This window comes from Mytilus trossulus, chromosome 1 (assembly GCF_036588685.1).
Source record: "Mytilus trossulus isolate FHL-02 chromosome 1, PNRI_Mtr1.1.1.hap1, whole genome shotgun sequence".
Lineage (NCBI taxonomy): Eukaryota > Metazoa > Mollusca > Bivalvia > Mytilida > Mytilidae > Mytilus > Mytilus trossulus.
The window spans coordinates 100,909,113-100,936,716 of record NC_086373.1 but is presented as its reverse complement, the minus strand read 5'-3'; the positions used below and the strand labels follow the sequence as shown (position 1 = coordinate 100,936,716).

Here is a 27,604-nt window from a genome sequence, read left to right as displayed (position 1 = left end):
TACATGTCCATGGTAATACAAATATATGCCCCGCTGATCTTATTTTAACAAGAAAACATTTGGAATAAATACAGGCTCATTAAAATGCATATTTATTCTATAATTTCGAAGTTTTATGAAAAAAGGTAAGTCCCGCATAGCCGGGTTTGGGTATCAATGTGAACAAAATAAATCACCTTTGATGGTATTTTATAAAAACACTATTTAATCAAAGCATACGAAAATAGTATCATTTTAACAAGATAACAATCGGGAAAAGAATAACACTATGGAATTGCATGTATAATCGAAAATTTCTAAGTTTTATGAAAAAAAGGTCGTTCTCGCATAGCTGGATTTGAGTATTTATGTGAAAAATGAATAAATCACCTTTGATGGTATTTTATGAAAACACTATTTGATCAAAATAAACGAAAATAGTATCATTTTAACGGGATAACAATCGGGAGTAGAATAACACTATAAAATTGCATATATTATCGTAAATTTCTAAGTTTTATGAAAATAAAATGGTGGGCCACACCGGTTCTACAACATTGAAAGAGGGGAAGCTGAATGGACCGAAGTTAAATAGATCTGCATTGGATTATTATCATCATCTCAGCACATTATAGTATAAACAAATCGGTGGAACTAGTTAGATGTATCTTTTGAATATACTTACATGCTTTAGCTGTGAAAGCAATTGACATAAACGAGAAAACAAATCTGTAAGCGTATCGTCTCTCTTTACAACAATGGCGGAATTTTCTCATCTCGACCCTCCTTCATCCTTGTATTATATGTCTCTGATAAATCGAATTCCGTATATACAGAAATAATTATGTCTATACGTAAATAAGTATTTTTGACCCTGATTCCGCGCCATAAAAGTTGTCTTATTTTCTATCATGACACATCTTCTTATTTCTGTATTAAAGTGTTCAAGTGTTCAATTTTAAGAACCTTCTTTAATTGGTCTGCACTAACTTGACTATCGTATTGTAAAAGATAAATATTTATTATCAACAATCTTGATATCACTCACTGAATATTTAACAGAACTTTAAAAGTTTTAAATAATCAAACAGTGCCCAACATCCGTGCATTGAAATAAGCCCCGCCACCCTACTTACCTAATATTGAATATACACGGTCTCCACGAGGTCGCTTTTAACCAATCATATACCTAAAAATATATAGGAGGTAAGATAAAATATATTTCCCACCAGCCAATCAGATTCAAAAGAACAAGTAGACCCCTTGTTTTTGTCACATCCAAGGCATTACGTCCCTTGTTTTAACGTTTTGATTTCCTGTATAAAATTCTATGTAAACGACCAAAAATCTGCACGCAGAAAACAATGTAGAAAATAATCATGAAGACGATGCATTGAAGAAGCCAAGGTAATTAAGATTGCATGACAGATTATCCATATATTGCACTATCTAGTGAGCAGCGGAGGCACACGCTACATATATATGTCATTATACAATTTACTGGTGCAACTGCACGGTCAAGAATGAGAGACCACTCTCCACATTCTTCTTCCGAATACAGGAGTAGACTCCTATGTAGGAGTGTAAAATTAATTCTGGATCAATAATACATTAATTTTATTTTAAAAATAAAATATGAAGAAGTTCAAATAATTCGATTTCCTGAACTCGCAAATTTTTACAAGTGGTATACATTTGTATACTGGTATATTCAGATATTGACTATACACCTCATTGCAATTCCTGGTTGACCAGAGAATCTGTCCAACTTCAATTCAATTCAAAGCTTTATTTATAGTTGGCATGTTATATAACAAGTAAACAGAAGCTGTCCAAGTTTTGAAGGTTTAACGTCATCACTTTCCCATTGTGGCGTCAGATATTTTGTACAATGACGTCAACAATATACAGGAACCTGTGTGATGTCCAGTAATGGCGAACAAATAGTGATACAGTGTATTGTAAACAATAAGAAAAGTACTTCAATATACTGGTATACACCAGTATTCCATTCTAATACTAAAGAAATAGGATATTTTCCTGGCTGAGTAATACTGGACAATAAGTAGTCCCAGATATGTTCAACATGTTCAATCAAGTCGGCAAAATTAAATGCATGAACATTATGTCATTAAAATGTTAAGGTTCATCATAACCTTTTGGCTAAAATGGCCGTATTTACACCCCAAATTTTACTCTGAGTACAGACTAACCTATACACCTGCAACAGTTTTAAGGGATGGCAGGAACTAGATATATAAATTTTGAATGCATTTTATGTTGCAGAAAATTATTAACTTTTCTAGATTTTGCTATCCATTTTTTTTCGTTCCTGCAGAAGGTGCAAAAAATAACTAAGTAGTGAAAACGATTGAGAAGCTCCCCTCATATAATCAATGTTGTGAGTAGTATTGATTTAAATGGACAATAGATGGACAATAGACACCTGTAAACAATAGGTGATTTAACAGGTTTAAACTGTGTAACTGAGTGGACCGTATCAAATGAAACTCGGGTGTTTGTTTATTTTGCTATCTTCTGCAGACTGGAAAAAAATGCACATCAAAATGCAGGTAAGTTTTTCATTTTCTGAAACGTAGACTTCATATAACTTTTATATATCTAGTTCCTGCCATGCCTTAAAACTTTCCTGAATGTACCAGTTTGTCTGTACTCATAGTAATTTTTGAGGTGTAAACACGGCCATATTTTTCAATTCCTTATGATGAACCTTAAGCAGTGTCTGCGCAAACCCATGTGCAGGGACAAGTGGCCGAAAAGGGCTTTATAGGCTATGCATACCCGAATAATAAAATCTCATCTGATTGTGAATGAAACATAAAATATACATGTGGTGTCATGCAGACACTACCAAAAAGTTATCACTGATGGTAGAAAAAAGGGAAGTGACTGACAGGAAAGCTACATTATGGACCAGTACGTAGTGTAAACCCAAGTGCTAACAATTATGTATGACATGTCATCATTTGATTATCTAGCAATTTGTCATGTCTTTCCATTTTACTGTTTTGCAACCTTAATAAAAAAATGTTTGCCTACCCATACCTCATACATGTACAAAATGCATGTGAAGATGTGTATTTTTAAAATCCAGAATAGGATGAATACTGGTACAAAATTTTATTCCAGTATTCTACACACCTGTTTTGGAATGTCCAATAACCATGATAACAGGAGAATATATACTTTATCTTTGAGTGTTATTTACTTTTTTAATGATATAAATTATTTAGTACATAAAATACAACAGTGTCGATAAAAGGTGATCTCTCCCTTTTTAATGCAGAGTTTGATTGTAGGTTCGTTTGATGCATCTCCTTTATGATTAATGATCTTCATTAGCTACATGTACATCTATCAAATAAGGGGCTATTATATTTACTGTTAAATCATTCAAGGACAGGTTATACGATGGAAAGTTTGTTTTTACCCTGCTGACATGAACACAATGAATTAGTCCCTGCTGACATGGACAAAATGAATTCATGTTGTTGATCATGTTGATAGAAAAACAGTAACAAGTAAATATAGATGCATAAATGTGTAACAAACTTGTTAAAATACTCTGTCCAAAAACCTTAATAATACTTTGTATGATTTCATTACGGGTACTTTCTCACATCACATCTTAATTTTTATAATGAATGTTTATAAAAACATACAGGGTTAGAGGTTTACAGAAACTATGGAGTAATCTAATTTATCCAACCCCTATACATGTATATATATACAGATGAAAGAAAATAAAATGTTTTTGAAGAAGCATGTGCTTTTGGGAGATCATCTCATTGAACATACATATACATGTATACTTGGATAATGTACATGTATCTCTGGCTAATGTTCTTATGTTGCACTTGTTTTTCCAATTTTGTTCTTCTTTTCCTAATCTTCAGTAGAAAGTTTTTCAAGCAAACATTTATTGTTGCCTGTATTACATGTATCTTCATGTACACTGTCACTATTAATACAATTCATGCACCATATTCCTCCTTGAAAAAACATTCATTGATTAATAGGAGGAAGAGCAAAGACTGGTAGACCTGAAGAATATTGTGTCCATGTAGGGTGATTATGGTGATATGTCTTTCAAAATCAAAAACAAAACATATCTTCCAGAATAAAGAAATTTCATTAGAACATTGTGCCATTGGCTTGTTCAAAGACTAACAACTGTTTAAGGAACAGGTTAATGTCTTTCTATACTTTAAAACAAGAAGACCTCATTTTGTGTGTTGCTTCACTTCCTTCTGCAATAAATAAATCATCATACCTCTGTGTCCTGAAGGTACTGTGCATACATGTAGTCGCATTTGTCATCCATTCATTCTTATGATTATTCAGTTTGGGTTATTTTGGGAGAAAAACGGAAAAAAAGACGTCTGGAGATTGTTTTTGTCATCAGACCGACTTTTAAGTCATGATCATACACAAGACTTGATTTTTATACTACGCTCGTCTTTTAGACAGGACATATTATGGTATACTGTTGTCCGTCCGTCGTCCACACTTCGGACAATAACTCAAAAACACTCTCACCAATTTCCATGAAACTTAAGTGAATTGTTTAAATCTATTGACGTAAGCTCCCTTTACTTTTTTTTTAATTTCAGATTTGAAGTTTTGGATTTATGGGGCTTTATTCATAAAAAAGGGGGGATTTTTAACACTTCGGACAATAACTCAAGAAGGCTTTCACCAATGTCCATGAAACTTTGGTGAATTGTTTATATCTATTGACGTAAGCTCCCTTTCAATTTTTATAAATTTCAGATTTTAAGTTTTGGATTTATGGGGCTTTATTCATAAAAAAAAAAGGGGGGGGTTTTAACACTTCAGACAATAACTCAAAAAGGCTTTCACCAATGTCCATGAAACTTTGGTGAATTGTTTATATCTATTGATGTAAGCTCCCTTTCAATTTTTATAAATTTCAGATTTACATTTATGATTTTTTTGCTTAAAAAGGGGGGATTTCCCAATTTTGGGACAATAACTAACACTTTCACATAATTTTTTTGTGCATTTTTATTTATTATTTGAGGAGGGGGGATTTGACAGGGCTCACACTATTTCTAGTTGATCATATAAATTCATTTAAAGCATAAAAGACAAGTTAAAAGAGCAACAGGCGTATCATGGGCTAAAGCGCAGCCCTTTATTATCTCACCTGGCCCATAGGGCCAAGTGAGCTTTTCCCCATCACTTTGCGTCTGACGTCATCCTGCGTCGTTAACTTAAATTACAAAAATCTTCTCCTGAAACTATTCGGCCAAATTAAACCAAACTTTGCCACAATCATCATTGGGGTATCTAGTTTATAAAATGTGTCCGGTGACCTGCCCAACTAACCAAGATGGCCACCACATCTAAAAAAAGAACATAGGGGTAAAATGCAGTTTTTGGCTTATAACTCAAACATACTTAAAATTGTTTATCAGGTCAAGATCTATCTGCCCTGAAATTTTCAGATGAATCGGACAACCTGTTGTAGGGTTGCTGCCCCTGAATTGGTAATTTTAAGGACATTTTGCTGTTTTTGGTTATTATCTTGAATATTATTATACATGTAGATAGAGATAAACTGTAAACAGCCATAATGTACAGCAAAGTAAGACTTAAAAAGAAGTTAACATGAACAAAATGGTCAATTGACCCCATAAGGAGTTATTGCCCTTTATATAGTCATTTTTTAACAATTTTCACAAAACTTATAAAATTTTACTACATTTTCTACTGTAAATACTGGGCCAAGTTCATTATAGATAGAGATAATTGTAAGTAGCAAGACTTTCAGTAAAGTAAGATCTACAAACACATCACCATCACCAAACCACAATTTTGTCTTGAATCCATCTGTGTACTTTGTTTAATATTCACATAGATCAAGGTGAATGACACAGGCTCCTTAGAGCCTCTAGTTAAGTTTTTACTATTACTCAGGGACAGGACAATTATTTTCAGGTTATTTTGCATGTATACTATGATTGTACTCCTATTATATATATATAGAGAGACTTTCTATGTAAAATAGCATTGATCACCGTGGAGAAGAAAGGAATTGATAGTTAATAGCAAAAACACTTTAATTGTAATAGTCATATGTTCACAGATTACAGAAACGCGAAAATCGTGGAATTCAACAGAAGAAAAAAAATAACAGACTTTTGAAAAAAGGGAGGGGGCTTAAAATAATTGTCCTGTATTCAAGCACCTATATCTTTTGGTACCTTTTCTGATATTGTCCAGACATAAAATCTTTTACAAAAATTTTCCCTACAACAGTTTACATACCTTTAACCAAGCTGTAAATGCCAGTGATTTCGCGGGTGTGTTCTAGTTGTTATTGAAATCAATGGATATATTTTTGTATATTATACATGTATGTTAGGTTTAAAGATAGGGTTTTCAATGATGTTTTTCATTACATTCTTATTTACTAATGTAGTTATTATTTTTGTTTACACATGAAGATTGTTAAACAGATTACTATCTTGTGTGAGATGTCATTGAAGATAATTATTGAATCCCATAGGGAGTGACAGCTGCTTCTCTATTGATCTCTATTGATTCTCACCACTTCAAACTATCAATATTTTGGTATGCAGTTTTGTTTATGTTCACATATACATGTACATGTATAATATAAATATAGCTTCCTGTTCTGTGTGAGCCTAGGCTCTGTGTTGAAGACTGTACCTTGACCTATAATGGTTTACATTTATAAATTGTGATTTGGATGGAGAGTTATCTTATTGGCACTCATACCACATCTTCTTATATTCTAATTTCTATGTAGAGTTCCCATATACTGAATATATTTAAAATATGCAATGATGATGCAGGAAAGTTCAAGAGTTATCTATCATTCAACTATAAAAAGTTTTTTAAAGTGCATACAAGTTAAGCTGATGACAACGATTTAAATACAGTCATTTACAGTACATTCACACCAAATGAAATGTTTTTATTGCGAATTTTGGATATTAAATGACATTCTCTTTTTTATAGATCAACTGCCCTTCACCTTGAATACGTAGAACATGTATGTTGTTTTTGACTATTTTTAATGATACCCTGCATAAGAAATACACACGTTCACCTTTAAATTAGTAATTTCCCCAACTAAGTTAAAAGACTTAGTAGTTTATTTAGATAGTTATGAGAACTTTAGAAGTATAGTGCATCATATAAAGCCTATGAAGGCTGGCCAATTTGCTGACATTATAAAATATGTTTCATATTACGGTATATCAGGTTGCATGTTAATAAAAACAATATGTATAGATATGGTTACATTTTGTTATAATTTTGATTTTCTTTCATTTATTTTGTGAGATCATGAAAGTAAAATGAAATAATATTTCAGAATCCATGGTTAGATACATGTACCTTTTCTGTTTTAAGTATAAATCTTGGGCTTGTTAAAGACCGGGGATGACCTAGAAAATATAACAACCTTACAGCAATTAAACCTATTTGGATATGGGCGGTCTTTAGATAGATAAGAAATGGAATAAACAGCTGATGATGATAATGTAAACAATAACACATGTTGAATTGACAAGAAATAAATGTAAATACAATATTTACATATTTAATTTCCAGATTAAATATATATGTACAATGTATATATAAAGAATAAAAATAAACAATTAAATAAAATTAATCCACTTTCTTTATTTTTTTGTCATAATTCCATTATTTTTGTCAAACAATTTCATATTGATTGATGACTGCTTTACACCCAGTGGCAAATATTACATGCTTATTCAGGGTGATAACATATCAGTGTCAAATAAATGACAATGTATCTACCAAGGTTTACATTTTAAATATTAAGTACAAAAGTACTATTTTTTCATTTTTCAGGTGACTAAACATTTTCATGAGTTTATTTTGTGCATGATCCCTTCATGTTTTCATGATGAACAATGCACGTTTCAATATATACATGTAGTAAATACAAAAATATAGATAAGGTGACCATATGTGAAACAGACAGTTTTATGAGTTTACGTGGGCGCATCATGTTTTGATAATTAAAAATGCACGTTTTAAAACATGTAGTAAGTACAAAAACATACATAAGGTAACTGTAATTGGTAACATCTTTGTCAATAGTTTTCTTATTTGGAATCATACCACATCATGCTAATGAAAGTATATGCCACCAGTTAACATTTATTAACACCAAGATGACTAAGATGACTTAAATGAAATTGGATACCCTACATTTTCTAATATATAGTCAATAGCTGAAAAAAACCCTCCTAAACTATGGAAAACTATCATTCTGCATATATATATAGTAAAATATATATATATATACAGTTATTTCTTGGTGTAATTTAAGATAAATTTCCAATCTGGCTACCTGAGATAACACTCAATGGTGTATCTAATACATATATGTATATTCATATTTACTTATTAATGAAATTATTTAATATTATATCATATAAAAAATATAAGTATTTGTCCTAAACCATAACAATATACACACTATTAACAAGGTGTTTTTAACATGTCTATAGCTGTAAGATTAAGTTATTTTTAATCAATGTCATTATGTTTTCATTATTAAAGTGTAACTATAAGTAGTAATTAATTTGTCTATCACGGTATATTAAAACATTTCCAAACACGATTTCTACAACTGGTCTATTTTTACCTTGGTTTTATTGATCACTATATTTTTATCTTTTTTGTTTTGTCATGTGACCATGATGATATATAGAAAGTAAGGTAACTGCAAACATTCGTCGTATTATAAACTTACAAAAGTAAACAGTGACTCCACATGTCAAGGGAAACTTAACATAACAGGTAACATTTTATTGTCTTCTTCAGTATTGTGAAATGTTTTTTATTGACTTATTTTATTTCTAATAATTTATGGTATACCAGTACATTTTCGGGGTATTTTATCAAATTTTAAGATAAAAATATTATTGAATCATGAATTCGAATGGATTTCAAAAGGAGATATATTTTAAAATGATTTATTTACATGATAAACATGTTATAATTGTAAATTTATATTCCATTTTCATGCCTTAGATATCATGGACTGTGTTAAGACGCAAATTTGCGCTGGACCACTAAAATCAGCTTTTCACTGGCCAAGTGTTACTTTTCCTTGTCAGGTTTTATCTAGCATCTATTTAGTGAAAAAATAACTGTTATTATAAATAAATGTACCCATCCTGGTTCAGGTACACTCAGTAAAAACTTCTAAGAAATGTAATTTACACCTTTATAACATTTGAATCATGGTAAAAGAAGGTAATAGGAATAAATTATTCTTGAATTTCATGATTTGATTTCAAATTGTAACCTATCTTCAAAGTAAAACTCTGAAATAACTTAATTCCAGGAATTAAGATGTCAGTTTAAATATTAAAATCAAAAGGTTTAAATTTTAACATGGTTGTACAAAAAGTAAATATTATTCAGATATGATAAAGACTTGGAAAAGAATAGATTTATATACATTGTATCGGTGCTATGTATTAGACCAAATGTAGATTGTAGGATGCAGTATTATAAGAAAATGATAAGTTAAACCAAAGGCATTGCTGTTGTTTTATCCAATTTGGTTTAGAGGTTCACAAAATACTGATGACTTTCGTTGTTAAAACATTATGTACAAATTTAAGAGGTGTGGTATGATTGCCTTTAACATGTTTAAGACAATTATCCATAAAGACTAAAAAAACAAAGATATAACAATTACAAGTAACTGTATGGCTATCAACAATGAGGAAAAACGTTACTGCATATAGCAAGCCTTAACCAGTTTACTATAAATTGGGTGTTTACTTTTTACGTCATATGTTTTGAGGTTATATAAAACTATCTTCATTTCCTTTATTTATCTTCTTTCCTTTCTTCCTTCCTCCTTTCTTTCTATTTGTTAATCCTTCTGTCACTTTTCCTCTATCAACTTTTAAGTGTCAGAACTATATGTGCATTAATATTAGTGAAAGTGATAGTTTTTGTTAAGTTAGACGATGTAGGTATCTTCACTGGACCTAATTAAGAGTGTGGTATTTGTACATGTATGACATTTCTTTCATTCAGGTGGTATGCTGTTCATAGGTGTAAACAAAAAATAAATCAACAACTCCATTTCCTTTTTTGCATAAAATTAAATAGAAAATACATTGTATCTATATTGTCTACTTATTTTTGTCAGATAACTTCACCAGTTCCAATCCTACTTTAATATTTACCTTTGATTGACTAACAAGAATCTATATTTTGATCCCAAAAAAGTAATTGATATAATACAAAACACTTTTGAAAAATCTTCTTAATATTGAGTTCTCCGAATAAATCAATTTTTGTACTTCCTTGAGACATTACAATGAGGATAGTTATACTGTTCCCATGGTTTGGTGGTATAAATTCACCAATCTTAGATGAGTATAATTCTATTTGACCATTGATTACATTTACATGTATAAACAAGTATCACTGTGTATGATAGTATTGTAGTTGAGGATTTTATCTTATACTTCTATAATAAAGCCTGTAGAGGTGGATTTTTTTACAGTGTAATATTCACAGTTGTAAAGTTACAATAATAAGTTTTATATAGAGTCGGCAAAGTATATAAACTGAGAACATAAGCTCTAAAGAACTTTTAACCGACATTAAAATTATAATGACATTTTTCTTCATTCATGTGAATATGGAGATGTTAAATAATTTAATTAATAATGGTAAATATCTATAGTTTAGAGTAAATTATTCACACTGAAGTTTGTTCTTGATTATAATTTTTTTTAATTATAGTGAAAGTTAATTTGCCTATATGTTTGTTCAAATGATTTCCTTTGTTGTAAAATTGAAAGGTAACACAGCCTAATGGCTTAGAATTATCAAAGAACTTGACTGTCACTATACTATAATCAGTTGTTTTAAATACCAAATTGCTTTCCAATAGTTCATGTTTTAAATATCTATGAAAATGTTAAAAATGATTAAAAATGGTTCAAAACATTTCATTTTTATTATTTTAACAATTTTATTCAAAGCCATTTTAGCAATAATTGAAAGATTAAAAACCTAAAGGTGGTTAACAAAAAAAGTGCATTTCACTTAGTGAGCATTCGACGTACACTTCATGAAATAGAAGAATAAATTTGTATCAAATTTGGGGAAATCTGAATTCATATGTACAATCAACAAATAAATAGAGCAAGGTTCCCAAATTTTGTTATTGAATGTTGGAGATGAATCAGAGGTGAACATAGGACCATCTATTTGTACAATCATGCTTTGCCTATATAAAGAACATTAATATTACAAAAAACATGTAGTGATGTACTGTTTGACAAAGGTTAAAGTATGACTTCACAGTTTAAGTTAGACCTATTTAAAGATGATCTAAATGGAATTTCACCGCATTTGCTTATAAACAAAATTATGAGGTATGATTGACAATGAGACAACTCTTCACAGGACCAAATGACCCAGAAATTGACATCCTCATGTTACTGTAAGGCTTTCAACAATGAGCAAAGCTCGTTCTTTGTGTGTTCATTTTTTATCTCACATGAGAAGTAAAAACAATGAAGCTTTTCTCACATGTATAGCTTAGCATCTGTCTTAATACATCTTCAAGCAAACAGATTTATTAAAATGTAACTAAAAACACTGGGCCAATTCAAACTAAACTACCTAAACCACAATCATTCTCAGGAAGTCTAGTTCAAAATATTATATCTTACGTCCTGCCATTCTACAGTCATGGCAATTCAAAAAAAGAACATGAGGGTAGATATGATAAAGAAATAAATTTATAAACCAGTAAGAAACCATAAATAGGTCAAATATCAGTGTGTCAATATTAGATAATATTGAATTATTTCCGTATGAAGCATTAAAAGGGTTTTCAGTGCATAAAGTCGTCATAATAAGTAAGATTGAAATTGAGAGACAAAATCAGTGTACAAAAAAAGATAAAAACAACATGTTTTTGCTTCCCATGATTTCACATTATAATATGGACCTTCACCAGTTGACAAGTTTAAAGCTTGAGTGTTTCTTCCTACTATATCAGTTACGATATTTGTAGATCAAAGCATTTGTAATCCAGTAGTAATATGTGACAATTGATTGAAGTAAAGGACCAATTAGATTAAGGATGTTATTAATGTGATATTCATGTTTGTTTTTTTAGATTATAAAATAATACTAGGCTATACAAGATATCACTATGCCAGAAGTTATTAATGTGATGGATGCAGTACAGTTACAGCCGTTCAGCCACCAAGTAGGTGGCAGCACCAGTGTGATGAGCTTTAATGATACAACATTATGTAAACCACTGAATCCAAGGGAGCACTATTTCTATCTGAACATGCCTAAAAGTCTTAAAGAATTTACACCTGAATATAGAGGTACATAGTTTATGCTAAGCTTTAAATTCAAGACTACTGCAAATTCAGAAATTATTGCAATGTTTATAATCGCAATTATTTAACTGGCAATTTTTAATTTTTTTTATTTTAATTAAACAGGATTTTTCTCCATATCACAAAAATTAAATTCACATTTTAGTCTAAAATGACAATATCGCAATAATAAATGTACAGTAGTTCATGTGACAGAAATTTACTACACTATAATGTATATTATTTTTTTTCTTATCTTTGTATTATTTTATGTATAGAAATACTTATTTACACAAAGAGTAATTATGTATATAGATGCACATGTACGTTTCACATAAAGATAAAATTCTACAGAAACAAATTTTTCTACATTATAAATGTATGACATACTGTAACATGTTTCAGTCTGTTGTTTGACTTACATATCATGACATCACTATTACATGTTTCAGTAGTATAGGTAATGCATAGTCATCGCTGTTAATATTTGGGTGGTGCTTCTTAAAACAGGGTTAAAATGGTCACTATTAAATAGATGAAAAGTTATTTTAAATTAAAAACAGTTTCTGATTGTAGAGAAATAGTGTGTCTATGCCCCGCCTCTACAAGTTTTAAATAAGTTTTAAGATTTAAAGTAATTTTTGATAGTTGTAAATTTCTGTGTCATTTTGGTCTCTCATGGAGAGTTGTCTCATTGGCAATCATACCACATCTTTTTTTTTTATTTATAAGCATGGCGTCAAAATGAAGATTCAACAGTGAATTGAAATTAAGATTTTGATATATATTTAGCTTTTGTTGAAAGGACGATATAAATAAGGAGATGTGGTATGATTGTCAATGAGACAACTCTCCAGCAGAGACCAATGAAGTGGATACAAGCAGTAAATATTAGGTTATTAGGTTAAGATAGGTTTGTTGAACAGTATACACATGATGTCAACACGAAACTTCATTACGATTCACGAAGTAAACCATTTAAACGTTTAGTCAATTTGGTTATCAATTATTGAATATAGCAAAATTTATATGCGTACTGAAGAATTGTGTTAACTAGGTTTTTGGTACTTTTATTTTAAAGTGTATATGATATTAACATTACATTTCACTCATGAATAAATTTTATATATATATATAGATGTACATTATGCATGAGAGAAAAATAAATTTAGAAATATCTGCCAAAATGATAGCCTGAATGAATATCTTGGGTAATAAATCACAGTAAAGGTAATAAAATATAGAGTAAAAGTGGTGTCACCATGAAACTTCTTTAACGATAACTATATATATATATATATATAGCTACAAGGTCTGAAGATTTAAATTTTAAAGATCTGTGCAAAAACCTTATGGGTAGTCAAGATCCTCAAATTGTTAAAATATTCGAATTAGCTCTCACCGAGATATAGCCTTTGTGTACTTATGCAGCGTAAAGCAACCAACAATCAATCAATCGAAAAAAATTGCTGTGAAATTACGTCAGAAGGAGGGCATTGCTTGCTTGTCGTGGTTCATTGTTCACAATTGAGTCTCACTCTATGGAAGAATGCTGTTTCAGTGTTTATATTCAGTGTCTCATACTCTAACATGCTTTTATTAGAGTTTGGTCTCTAAAGAACACATATTTTATTTGTATTGCCTAAATTGCCTTAGGCTAGATCAGATATGGTAAACCCCTTGACTGTGTCTTTCCAAAACTCATAGACTAGTTAATATTATATTCTGTAACCAGTACAGTAGCTAAACTTTGATACACTCACAGATGATGTGTACATCCTAATTTGGACATATTTTGACTTATTTTTTACTCATTTTTCCAATGTGTAGAGCTTTTTCAAGTTCATCAATAAATGCTAAAGAGTGTATCTAGCTTATGTCATCTGTAACATTTACCTACTAAAAAAATTGCACTGTAGTCCAATGCAGTGACTTTTTTCTTTTTATGATAAAAGTAATGGTGGTTTGTTGATGATCAAAACATGGTATAGAAGATTTGTATGGAAGGTCGTACTAATGGATTTCTATTTTACATAAATTTACAGGTTTGATAGAAGTAAAGTTAAAAGAGGATAGTGATGGTTATATAACATATATGGGTTACCCCTATGAGACCTCGGATCACAAGAAATCCCCAGTATCTAGTTGTCGGTCATCTCCTGAGTCCAGCAGTAGTGACCAGGACATTCCTGTCATACTTAGAGATAAAAAGAAAAAAGAAAGTGACCCTAATACAAGGTATGTATTGTAAAACAGTAGCAAAAGTAATCCTTGTTAATTTGTATCATTGTCATTTGTTTTAGAATTTCTCTTATATTACCTTTTGTTACACTGGTCTTAATACTTCTTTTTAACTCAGTTGTATGTTTGTGTATTCCATATTGTTTAGAGGTATTGGGGAAGGGTTGGAGAATTATAAAATACTTTTGATTTTAAAACTAATAGAGACATTATTTTGGGTGTTACCCTGTCTTTCAATTGCAACTGTTGTTTGCAAAACATATTGGTCAAAATACTTCCTGTATATCAAGAATGATACAGCCTTATCAAATAGATTATATAATGTTAGAAATCTTTCTACATTGTATTAGTTTTGATTTTGATAAGCCCTTTAGTGGATACACTTTATGTTCAGCAAACAATTATTTAAATAGCTGCAAATGAATGACAAAGATACCATAAGAATTAAGGATTCCATTCAATGGTTCTAAAGTAACATGTATTCTAAATGTTCTCTTATTGTAGAATACAATGTCGAATCTTTGAAGAGTATTTGTACTAAAGTGAATTTTAGAGGCCCAAATAATCTCCAAAATGCACATTGTCAATTGCTTTAATCCATGTAGAAAGTCATTTAAAAAAAAGATATCAGGAATTCTGAATGTTTCCTTTGGTTGAAATCTTGTGTGTACTTTATAGTTATATAGTTTTATAATATATCTTCTGAAATAAGAAAAAAATGAAACATCATGAACATAAGAAACATATTAAATGATAAAGACATATAGTCATGTGAAAGCAGCCAGGCTGAAGCCAGCAATTTCTACAATTGGGAAGTGAACAAGATAAGTGTTCCAGGCTCTATTGAGCCTCTTGTTGATCTCCTTCATCCATGGTATGTGATTTTTTCAGCATTTCATGGTCAAGATTAAATAGGAAAATGATGTACAATATGCTTTATTTCAATATAAATCATATGATAACCTATTATATCAAAGTAAAAACAGGAGTAAAACAAGGATGCGTGATGTCTGGCTTCTTATTTCTGATAGCCATTGATAGCCATGATAGATATGTCATGAAGCAAATAATAAAAGACCATGAAACAGGAATTAGATGGAAATTTACCACCAAACTAGAGGACCTTGATTTTGCGGATGACCTAGCATTACTATCTTCCAAATTCCAACATATACAGTTAAAAACAAGTAAACTTCAAGAAAATGCCAGCAAAATAGGATTAAAGATAAACGCATCCAAAACAAAAGTTATGCGGATGAATACCACGAATAACAACCCGGTGAAATTAAATGAGAAAGACCTAGAGGATGTCGATACCTTCACTTACCTAGGGGGAATAGTTACAACAAAAGGTGGCTGTGACAATGATATGGACAACAGGTTCAAGAAAGCTAAAGGCCAATTCAGCAGGTTAAGAAAAATATGGAGATCATCGGTACTGTCTTTTAAAACAAAGGTCAGGTTATTTAACAGCTTAGTCATATCAGTCCTACTGTATGGATGTGAAACCTGGAAAACAACTGAACAAGACAAGAAGAAATTAAACACCTTTCAAAATAGATGTCTCAGACAGATATTGAAAATAAGATGGCCCAATACAATTTCAAATGAAAACCTCCACATAAGAGCTGGAACAAAGAAGCTAAGCAATGATGTTATAGAACGGCGTTGGAGATGGATTGGCCATGTACTTAGGATGGATGCCAACAGTATATGTTCAGTTGCACTGACATGGAAACCAGAGGGAAAAAGGAAAGTTGGACGTCCCAAAACCACCTGGAGACGGACTGTAGAGACAGAACGCACATCACTTGGATGGAACAGCTGGGCTTCAGCAAGAACTGTAGCTAAAGACCGTGTGAGATGGAAACAATGTATCAGGGCCTTAAATGCCGACCGGCATGAAGAGGATAGGTGAGGTGAGGTGATAACCTATTAATAACTGATTATATATTTGTTGCTGTTTATTGTAGTGCCAGTATCCGTCTATTACGTAGTGAAATATTATATATTTGTTGTTGTTTATTGTAGTGCCAGTATCCGTTTATTACGTAGTGAGATATTATATATTTGTTGTTTATTGTAGTGCCAGTATCCGTCTTTTACGTAGTGAGATATTATATATTTGTTGTTGTTTATTGTAGTGCCAGTATCCGTTTATTACGTAGTGAAATATAATATATATTTGTTGTTGTTTATTGTAGTGCCAGTATCCGTTTATTACGTAGTGGAAGTGTAGAAGTGAGTACACAGACAAATACTATGTTCCATGCCATGGATCCTGGGAAGTCAGGCAAAACAACAGGAGTTAACCCATGGAGTGTTAAATGTCAGAAACGACTCATTTCTCAGATGAAGAAGATTGATAAAGATAGTAAAAAATGTAGTATCCTTTTCTGTGAATATATATATTGTCCAAAATCGTGGTTTCTTTAAAATTGTGGTCAAACTATTATATACATATGAAAGCTGAACATTTTCTAGTTTTCAATTATAAATGTAAATAACTAAAAATTGATATATTGAGTTATAGATAGGATATTTATTATGATCATATTTCTTCAGGTTTTCTTTTAAAATATCTGAAAAACACAATATAATGAAAGCAATGCACATACAAAGGACGTTGCTGTCGCAAATTTAATATGAATATATTAATTGGGTATGAATTTGATCTGTGTTTTAAACCCAGACCCCACCAAGGATTTCCAAGAAAAAGCTGGCTTTTTTCCATCAATTTTAAAATTTTAATCCTCTTTTAAACGTATGTTTTCCAGGTATTTATTTTCCAAGACAAAGAAAGATATTTTGTTTAAAAACTTACAAGTCATACTTTGATACCATTTCTATTTTCTTTGAAATGTAAGCAAAGGTTTAGAAGTGTGGAATTTCAGGAAAAAGTTTACTCTCATTTAAAAAAGAAAGATTTTATTTGAGACCATTAACTTTTTGGTGATCAATTGCAAAGACTGTTTCTAAGCCCTATAATTTCCCTTTATCGCCACAGCCAGTTGTTCAATCTCTCTCTCAACTGAATCCAATATATAGGTATTATAACCATATGATCTGCTGTGAATCCCATGAGGTCTTTTGCATGCATAATTCCAGGAGACTTTCAGTTTACTATTAGAGACTGTAAAATGTCAATGCATATCAGGTATTTTAATTGAAACTGCTAGAAACAACTTAAAAAAATATACCTAACAAATAACAATATTGATCTCTTTTATCAAAAATTAATTAACTTTTACTCTTTTTGTCCTTTATTTGACCTCTATTGAGTTTGGGTATGACATTGTATTTATCTTCAGCAGTATAAATAGAGGATGTAAATGTAATTAAGACTTGAAGGTCACTGTTATTGAAAGATATTTCTTTATTACATACAATTATACATTGATTATTAAACCTAATATAGAAAAGATTTGAAACTAAGGATATAAACACCATTGATTATACTGGAGTATTATGTCAGGAAATTAGTGGTAATCTATATGACAAAGTGATTACACAATGTGACTGACTTAAGAAGAATCCTATATAAATCTTTGATATGATTGTTAAGAATATTGTCTTACACTTTTCAACTGACATATTGTAATAATAAAACCTGAATGGCAGGCCCTGACTCTAGCTAAAATTGTAAGCTCAATAGTTCAAAACATAGCAACCCCATCAATATAAACCTTCATAAAACAGAATAAACAGATAATTGTAGTACAGCCACTGTAGCATAAATCTAGCCATTAGTTGTCTGTTGTTGTTTCACAGACCTTGTAAAGCATGATATAACTGTTTCAATAAAAATAAGATAAATGTCTACAAAAAAAGGTGTAAATATTTCTTTTCTTCAATTTGATAATCTTTATGCCCCCATTTATGGGCATTATGTTTTTTTTGTCTGTGCTTCCATTCGTTTGTTTGTATTTTGTTCGTTTGTCCGTCCATTTGTCTGTCTGTCCCGCTTCAGGTTAAAGTGTTTGGTCAAAGTAGTTTTTGATGAAGTTGAAGTCTTATCATCTTGAAACTTAGTGCACATGTTCCCTCTGATATGATCTTTCTAATTTTAATGCCAAATTAAAGATTTTACCCCAATTTCACGGTCCATTGAACATGGAAAATGATAGTGCAATTGGGGCATCCGTGTTCTATGGACACATTCTTGTTTTATATTCTTTTCACTTTCATCAATATACATGATATATAACTGGGAAATGGTTTGGTCTTTTAAATTGTTAAAGTACATCTTTCTACTGGTTTTCAATTTGAAATGTATTTGATTTGATTTTAATATTACGTAAAAAAACCTGTCTGCTTTATTACGATTTAATACTAAGCTGATATAATAATTAAGACTTGTATCACTGATGCATTGCCAATAACTTTTTATCATCAAAAACCTATTTAGCATACATGCTGTCAGCAAATTTCAAATTCTGTAGAAAATATGTAGGTGGTTTAATCTTTAAAATTGACAAAAAGTACATCTTTAGTAGGAGTTGTATACTAGTCTAGGTATGGCTAGTCAACCTTCATTTACTGTTAATTCTATGTCCTTTCAAAGCATTGAATATTATATCTTACTTTGATATTACTAAAGTGGAAACATAAAAATCATTAAATGTGCAATATCCCAAAAAAAATAATTGAAAGTATTTTAGAATCAAATTAAAAAAAATAGCTATAAAGTCTATGAACCGATGTGGCAATGTTGACAATTTAAAGTACATATATGTACCATCTTTTAAACAGGTATAATAATTTCCTACATAAAATTTTTGTACTACTAAGAGACCTAACATTTTTATATATTTAATCTGAAATCTAGAATTAATAATATTTTGTATATTATTGTAAACATTGATAATATAATAAGAAGTATTAAATGCATCACTAAAAAAGCTTTTAGAGTAAAAGTGCACATCTAATCTAGTACATGTATGATTGTACATGTATATATCTGCTTGTACATATGTACTGACAGTAGAACAGATTGTATGTCTTATAAGAGAATTACCCCTATTTTCTATCTAGTTGTTAATTGCTTGATTGAATAAAGGAAAGGCCTTGGTACTTGACCTTGTACAATAAGTAGTTTAACAACAGGTAACTACTACTTTTCCCCTGATATAACTAGTAGGTACTACGTACTGACCTTCACTGTAAATAGGGGTAATAACCAGATTTAAGTAGTATTATATGTAAATAGTGTAAGTAACAACCTATAAAGTAAATACTATAGGTTTTCATCCCTTATCTCAAGTGGAAATGTACCTATTGTAATTATTAGAATGTATGGTTTATACCTATAGACTATAGAAAAAATTCAGTTATAATATTTTACCTTTTAATTGGAAGCCAAAAGGACAGATAAAAAATGTGCAATGCTCATAAATTTGAATAAAATGTTATTGTTCAAAAGATTTTGAAATTTGTTTACAAAACAGAGTGTTTCATTTCACAAGAAATCTGTATGTCCTGGAAGGCATTTTTCTCTGTTCAGTCAATAGAATCAAATTTGTTATGTAGCACTGAAGATCTTTTCTATAATTAGAGAATCTGGGAGATTAAAAATAGTTCTAATTCTGAATAATAATAGAATAATGATAATGTAGCACTTGTTTGATTGTGGTCTCAGCACAAGACTGATTGATCTATCGTAATCAGTTATAGATAATTAATAAATACCTTTCAATTATAGTCATTGACAAGTCATATCCAGCTTTAAAGTGATCAAATGACTTCTAATGTGCAAAAAATCAGGCACATCAGTCATATTTAATTTTGACTTCATTTACTCTATGTTTTTGTTTACTGTTAAAAAAAAAACATGTCACGTCTTCTTTTAAGTAATACTAAAAAAATGTGTTTTTGTTGAAATAAATCAGCTTTGTACATTACATGTAAAATTCAATGTTAACTTTATAATAAAATAAAAACCCATGATCTATAAAAGTTTCTCAAATTTCTGAAGACTGCACTATTTCAATTTTGTAAAAAAGCATGAACTGGCTGACTAAATTAAACCTTTCAAACCTTTTGTTTCATGATATTAAAAGCAACATGAAATTGCACCTGTCCAGTGTAATGGTCAATTAAACACTTTACACATGTTTGTTAAAAGAAATGTTATTAAACCTGTTTTCAGTAAGATATGATATAATTATATTTCAAAGGCACTCATATAACTCTTTTTTCTGTCTCTTGAAGAATCAAACAGCCATCTACATTGAAACCTTCCTGTTTCTTCTCTCTCTTGAACATTCATTCTATTGCTGTGTTTTACAATTAGCCTGTTACTTCAACTTTTGTTTTGAAATATTTATACCGCCCTCTGTTTCTTTACTTTGATGTCCAGTGAGTCTGCTTTTTCCATACTGTCTAGAAACAATTTAATAGGGCAAAATGATTTTCAATAAGCCAACTCTCTACCAGAGACCAAATGCCTTAGAAGATAACAGCTACTCTAGAAACTTCTTTCATGGACACAATTACATCTGACCTACTACACTGCTTTAGTGATTTTTTGATTCACATTTTTATCGGTGATTAAATTGACTTTTTATCAGGATAAATAACTTAAAGTGTTTCATGTTTGCAATACTCTCTTGTAAAATTGTACCTGCACTCAAATACTTTCAACATATTAATATTTCACAATCAGTAATTTAGAAGAGACATATTGCAGTGTCACAAGTCTTGCTGTATTATGATTGTCTATACAGATCTCATAGATAACTACCCAGTCTTTATAATATATCCTCTTAGTTATATGAATCTGTGAATCTAAAGTCAAATATGTTAGTAATATTACAGATGCAATGTGGTACTGCTCTGAAATTAAGACGACCCACATCTTGTTTAATCAAGTATGTAGAGATGCTTTTCCTAGAAAAAAGTAAAAACACAAAAATACCGAACTCCAAGGAAAATTCAAAAAGGAAAGTCCAAAATCAAAAGGCAAAATCAAAAGTCCAAACACATCAAACGAATGGATAACAACTGTCACATTCCTGACTTGGTACAGGCATTTTCTAATGTAGAATCCATTTTTCTTTCCTTTTCAAAGAAAACAAAATGTATAATAAATTGAGTAATTAGAACAAGATTGATCAGAATTGAAATGATCATTAATGGTTATAAGTCATGCAAGTCTGATAGAAATGTCAAAGAATCATCTTAGATATTGTTATGTAATATCGCTGTGTGTCCTCCAGGTTTAAATGTCAGAGAGCAATTACAGAAGATAAACGGAATTAGTTTGTATTGTCTACTAAAGATATCAGCTTTGTAAATAGATAAAAAGGTGAATATTCTCATTCTGCACATTAGATCGGAAATTTCATCTATAACCGACATTTATGACTTAATTTTGTTAATTTTTATACCAGACATAATGAAAAGTAAAGGAAATCATATACCTTTCTGTTGATCAGTCTGTAATCATACTGTTTTTACCGGGATAAAACATTTATTTTTATGCCCCTGCTGTAGACAACAGGGGCATTAAGTATTACCCTTAACTGTTCTTATGTTTGTCTTTCTGTCCAATCTTTCTGCTTGTCCCATTGTCTTTTCCACCCTCTTAACTTAAGTTTGCCTCATGCAGAGCTTTAAAAGGAGGGGGATTTGTATTCTCAGATCCATTCTTCTTTCAGTTTACTAATTCATACACTTACAAATACTGTGAAGCATGAAGTGTTTGATTTTCTGTACAATATCTGTTTTATTCTGAAATGAATTCATTTTAATATTTGTTCTTAACAATGTCCAGAATTTATACTGTTGGAAAATGTAGCAGCTAAATTTCAGAATCCATGTGTATTAGACATGAAAATGGGAACAAGACAACATGGTGACGATGTTTCTGAAGAGAAGAAACAAAGGTTCATGAAAAAATGTCAGACATCTACCTCAAGTATAATTGGCAGTAGACTTTGTGGGATGCAGGTCAGTGGTGTCATATAGCATAAGAACAAATCTTTTGAGACTTAATTCAAATACGAAGATGTGGTATGATTGTCAATAAGACAACCCTCCACCAGGGACCAAATGAGGTAGAAGTTAACAACTATAGGTCATAGCACAGCCTTCAACAATGAACAAAACACATACTGTTTAGAACCCTATGGAAAGCCAGTAATGATTTTTTTTGCGAGAGTCCCATCAATCTTGACAGGTTTCTATTTGTTTCCACTGCCACAACCAAATTTAATGAATCTTTTTAATACACAATGGTAATAACCACCAAACACAGATCATTTCAAATTTGGGTGGAGTCATTTTAACCTTTCTAAGTTATGTCCCTTTGTAAAGAAAATGATTGCTGAATTTGGCATATCCACAGCCTATCCACACACTTGATTATCTTTGCCACAACCAAATGCTATGAAACTTTTACACAATGCTTATTACCAGAAACACAGATCAAAATTGAATTTGAGTGGTTTCATTTTTACAGTTTTCCCAATTACTGTTTGTTATTGAACAATGAACACACTCCAACTCTTTGCAATCTTAATAACAACTTCTAGAACAAATTTCATTAAAAACAAAAGGTCAAAAGGTTTGACGAATAGTACATTGAATCTTGCATATTGACAAGCAGGGATATCTGTGTTCCATGAACACATGAAATTTTGATTAGATTTTCTTCTGGACTAAATTTTAAGATTTTGACTTTGCATCTTTAAATCCTCATTTAGTATGACTTCTAAAGCTCAGACGTTCATCAATGTGTATTGATCATCTTTCTTTTGTAGGTGTACCAAGCCAAAACAGGGAAATATATTTGCCATAATAAGTATTATGGGAGAACTTTAACATTAGAAGGATTTAAACAAACACTGCACCAGTTTCTACATAATGGTTATGAACTTCGTACAGATGTTATAGATGGTATCATTAGTCAGCTCCATAGATTGTCACGTATTCTAACTGAGCAAGACACATTCCGTTTCTACTCTAGCTCCTTGCTGCTTATGTATGAAGGACATTATTCTCAGAATGATAATGAAAAAGGTCAGAGTACATCATCTAATGGACCAACAAAGGGAGGCAACTGCAATTGTGACAATAATCAAAAGGGAGATAAGCCATGTCATAGACCATACAATTGTAAAATAGATATAAGAATGATTGACTTTGCTCACAGTACACATATAGGTATACAGGATGACAAAACTGTACACAATGGCCCTGATTCAGGATATCTATTTGGTCTCAGTCATCTTATTGACTTATTTACTGAGATAAAACAAGAAAGTTAAATGGTTCTTGTATTGTAGAATATTTACATTGTTAAATTTTCTAAATTTTAATAAATATGAAACTGCAGTAAACTTTACATGTGTAACACTGTCCTCAAGTTAAATGTGTATTTGTTTATTCATTTATAACATCTGGCTCAAGTAAAAAGTGTTATTACAGACTCCATAATGAGTAACAACATAATTTTTTCTACTCATATTGCAGACAATTCATAAAAAGTAACACTTCTCTTGTTTTTTGTTTGTTTCTTATTTGACCCTTATTTCAGGTTAATATAAACTTATTTAGACATATAATTATGTATATTGTGTAACGATTTATTTTCAAATTAAACATATGTGGAAGGCCACTTCCAAAATATAATTTTAAGAGTTTGAGGAGGTAATTTTAATTATTATTAGTAATTGTACATTTGTTTTGTACTGCAAATTCAGAAATTTGTTAGTTCATTTATTATTATGATATAAGAAAATGCAGATATATGCGAGATATCAAAATGTGGGTTCTTAGTATTGTGCTACTAACTCAGTCACAATTTGTAAATTAACCAAAAGTTAGAATGATTTCTGAATTAACAGTACTAAAAGTTAGGAAAGTGTTCACAAACTTAGGAATTTGCTAATCTAAAAATATCTTTCCTGGCCAAAGCTTCTTTCTTTTTTGACTAGATATACCAATGTTTAGTTCAATTAAAATGGATTGTTTGATTTTAGACTGCATTTGTAACACATTTATTTCTTGTTCTTTATTTGTGTATATTGACAGAGTCAACTGTATGATTCATATGTTTATAATATTGTTAAATTTATATCATGTTTAGTTTTTTTTTTGTAATTTCATTCAAAGATGATTGAAGTAGAATGTGTTCCTTGATTATTGATTATTAATTAATTACATGAATAAGTATAAAAATAATACTTAAAAAATTGTCCCATTTAATCTTCCTTTTCATTGTTGTTTAAATTTTGCGCTCCATGAAAACATTTCAGGAGCATATAGTTATCCCTATATCTTAATCCTTCTGCCAGTGTGTCCAAATTCAATGGTGTTTTTATGGTATGTTCTGTTACCCTTTGCTAGATTTAGATTAAACTTATGTGCTAAGAAGGATGGAGGGAAAGTGAAGATTGTATCGATTTTGGTGTCAATAGGTTTAAAATCAAAGTCACTTTCAGAAAAAATAAAAGTTGTGGGTTCTGGATTAACACTTTAGTTTCCATGGGTTCTGGATTAACACTTTTGTTTCCATGGGTTCTGGATTAACACTTAAGTTTCCTTTGCCTGATTGTAAGGATTTGTAAAATGATGGATCATCCACTTGTTAACTTGTTTATATGTGTCTGTGTAAATAAAGACAAAACAACATAAAAGTTAAAGGGCAGCATTTTGAATAGAGGTAAAATTCCAGAGAGAGTAAGAAGTAGGCATAAAATGTAACAACCTAATAAAGGTTAAGCAACTTAATTTTCTGCATTTAGAATTTCAAATTAAGTTTCATCAGAAATTTTTAAAGAGGACAGAAAAAAAAAAGCAACAAGGCTGATGTTAACATAAAAGGCATTATTTTGTGATATAACAGCAGATCATAAACCGTGATTACATTCCAATTCTCTAAAGTTTATGTGCTTCTTATTCAAAAGAATCCCTTCTCTTAAAAAAGAAAAAGGAACATTTAATGTATATATATATATGAAATACTGTGGATTATTTAACTTCTTGGGTATTAATTCTTGTATATTGAGGAAAAAATGTAGTATGGTGGATATTTTTTTTTTTTTTTATCGAAATCTGTATTCAAACCTATAGTGAATTTGTGTCTCAATGAACATTGAAATGCATGGTTTCTTTATGTCCACAAAATCCCTGAAAATTGGTATCCAACTTATAATCAGAAATCCACAGTAAAGTCGTTACAATGTATTTATAATGAAACGTTTTTTTTTAAAGGACAATATAAGCTATTGGAGCAGCTAATAAAATTATCAAAAAACCTTTTTTATATTTATGACCCAGATTATTCATGTTATATATGGATTAGCGCAGCAACTTCTATGAAGTGTGATACCTCTTATAGGCAAAATAAACTATGTATAATTTGCCATATTAAATGTTGTCTTTGCAACACAAATTGACAATGATTTATGTAAAAAAATTATTGTTCCTTATTGTTGACCGTCTTGGTCCTGTCACTTGTTAGTGACAGAAAGAATTATATTTTCTGTTTCTTTGTGAATTTATTTTGATGTTGTAATTTTTTTTTCTCATAGACAAACTTTCTATGTAAAAATGTGGGACCTTAATTATTATATGATGTTTTGCTTATAATTACACCTTATGTAACAATCCGGGGTTTTGATTGGTTGATAGCCAGTGTATTTTTCACCAATTTACTGTTATAAAATGAATATCTTCATTTTAAACGCCGCAGGGGTATTTGCTAAAAGGATATGCCTTTTTTACCCTCTCTGCCGTGGTATTTGCCAAAAAATACTCTATCGGACTGAACGCTTGTAACGTCACGATCATCAATGCATTTGAGTACATTAACATTCAGTGTAATTAAACAGATATATCATGTTCATGAGGGGTATTTGCGAAAAATATCAGTCTTGAGAATGAATTTCCATCGCCTTACGGCTCGTGAAATTCAACATTCTCTCGAATGGTATTTTTCGCAAATACCCATCCTTAACATGATATATCTGTTCAAAATATCTGGTTCACACAGACCATAAAAATTATAAAATATTCCAATCATAAGATTGCATTTAATTTTATTCAGTATAGTTTATAACAATGTATTTACGATTATTTGAATTTCAAAATAAAATGTATATATGACAAGGCTTCCTTTTGATCCCCATACCTTTTTTTGTGTATGTCCTTGCATATTATGTCAATAAGAGACATTCAAAAGGAAGTCTTTCCATAATTTAAATGTAATGTTGGGTTATAAGTTATATCAGTTGAATTTTTTTATGGGTATATAAATTTAGAAACACTGCCTTGATTGCATTTTTTGTAAAATCTTATTTTCATCTTTTTTTTCTAGATATAATCATAGACCCCCAGATCATTGCTGTTATATGACAGAACTATAAATTAGGGAATCAGAATCAATTTATTATACACCACAGTCAGTATATGGTGTACTACTGATTTACTGTCTTGTAATTCTGTTCATGGTTAACAGTAATGACCGTATAGGATATATTATGTAGTTTGTAATGCAACCCTACCTTGTATATAACATTATAAGGTTACAGCTGTTATTTTTGTTCCTTGATTGTATATTTTTGATTGTCTGATTTCAGAAAAAATACAATCTAAGAAATTATTATTTCTTTCCAAAATCCATTGAATATTTATAAGATTGGATTGTTTAAGTGGGCATTTAAACTTTCCTTATTTTTTTTTTTGTGGAAAGCAATACAGTGTATGCTTATGTGTAGTTTGCTTGATACAATTATTAAACAAGAATGATTTGGATGCCAAAGAAAATAAGGTGTGGTTTGTTTCCTTAGAGCTGTTGAAAAGGTTTTGAAAAATAGGAATGGCTAGATCGCTATTTCAAATATAATATATAAAGCTAATTATTAAACATTTATATCCACATGCAGTTCTTAAAATATTAAGCAACTGAAAGATACCCATCTCTCAGTGAATACATGTATCACTATCAATAG

At 30.5% G+C, this 27,604-nt stretch overlaps 1 protein-coding gene across 2 annotated transcripts; it reads left to right on the top strand.

Annotated features, from left to right (window-relative positions):
* Positions 1-1,253: 1,253 nt before the first annotated feature.
* On the top strand, positions 1,254-27,369 carry LOC134693864 (inositol hexakisphosphate kinase 1-like). Of its 2 annotated transcripts, none has more exons than XM_063554806.1 (6): positions 1,254-1,386; positions 12,194-12,413; positions 14,453-14,645; positions 16,853-17,034; positions 22,423-22,598; positions 23,411-27,369. In XM_063554806.1, exons 2-6 carry the CDS (start codon positions 12,230-12,232, stop codon positions 23,915-23,917), a joined length of 1,242 nt encoding a protein of 413 aa, XP_063410876.1. In that variant the 5' UTR covers positions 1,254-1,386; positions 12,194-12,229; the 3' UTR covers positions 23,918-27,369. The 2 variants fall into 2 exon arrangements, with proteins under 2 accessions (XP_063410876.1, XP_063410880.1); XM_063554810.1 differs by lacking the exon at positions 1,254-1,386 and adding an exon at positions 8,698-8,829.
* Positions 27,370-27,604: the final 235 nt, after the last annotated feature.

What these genes read in the sequence shown, in the direction of transcription:
- LOC134693864 (XM_063554806.1), top strand. Translation starts at nt 12,230, where the DNA reads ATGCCAGAAGTTATTAATGTGATGGATGCAGTACAGTTACAGCCGTTC. An exon ending in ATTTACACCTGAATATAGAG is followed by an intron (nt 12,414 to 14,452) that starts GTACATAGTTTA and finishes ATAAATTTACAG; the next exon opens with GTTTGATAGAAGTAAAGTTA. An exon ending in GAAAGTGACCCTAATACAAG is followed by an intron (nt 14,646 to 16,852) that starts GTATGTATTGTA and finishes TGTTTATTGTAG; the next exon opens with TGCCAGTATCCGTTTATTAC.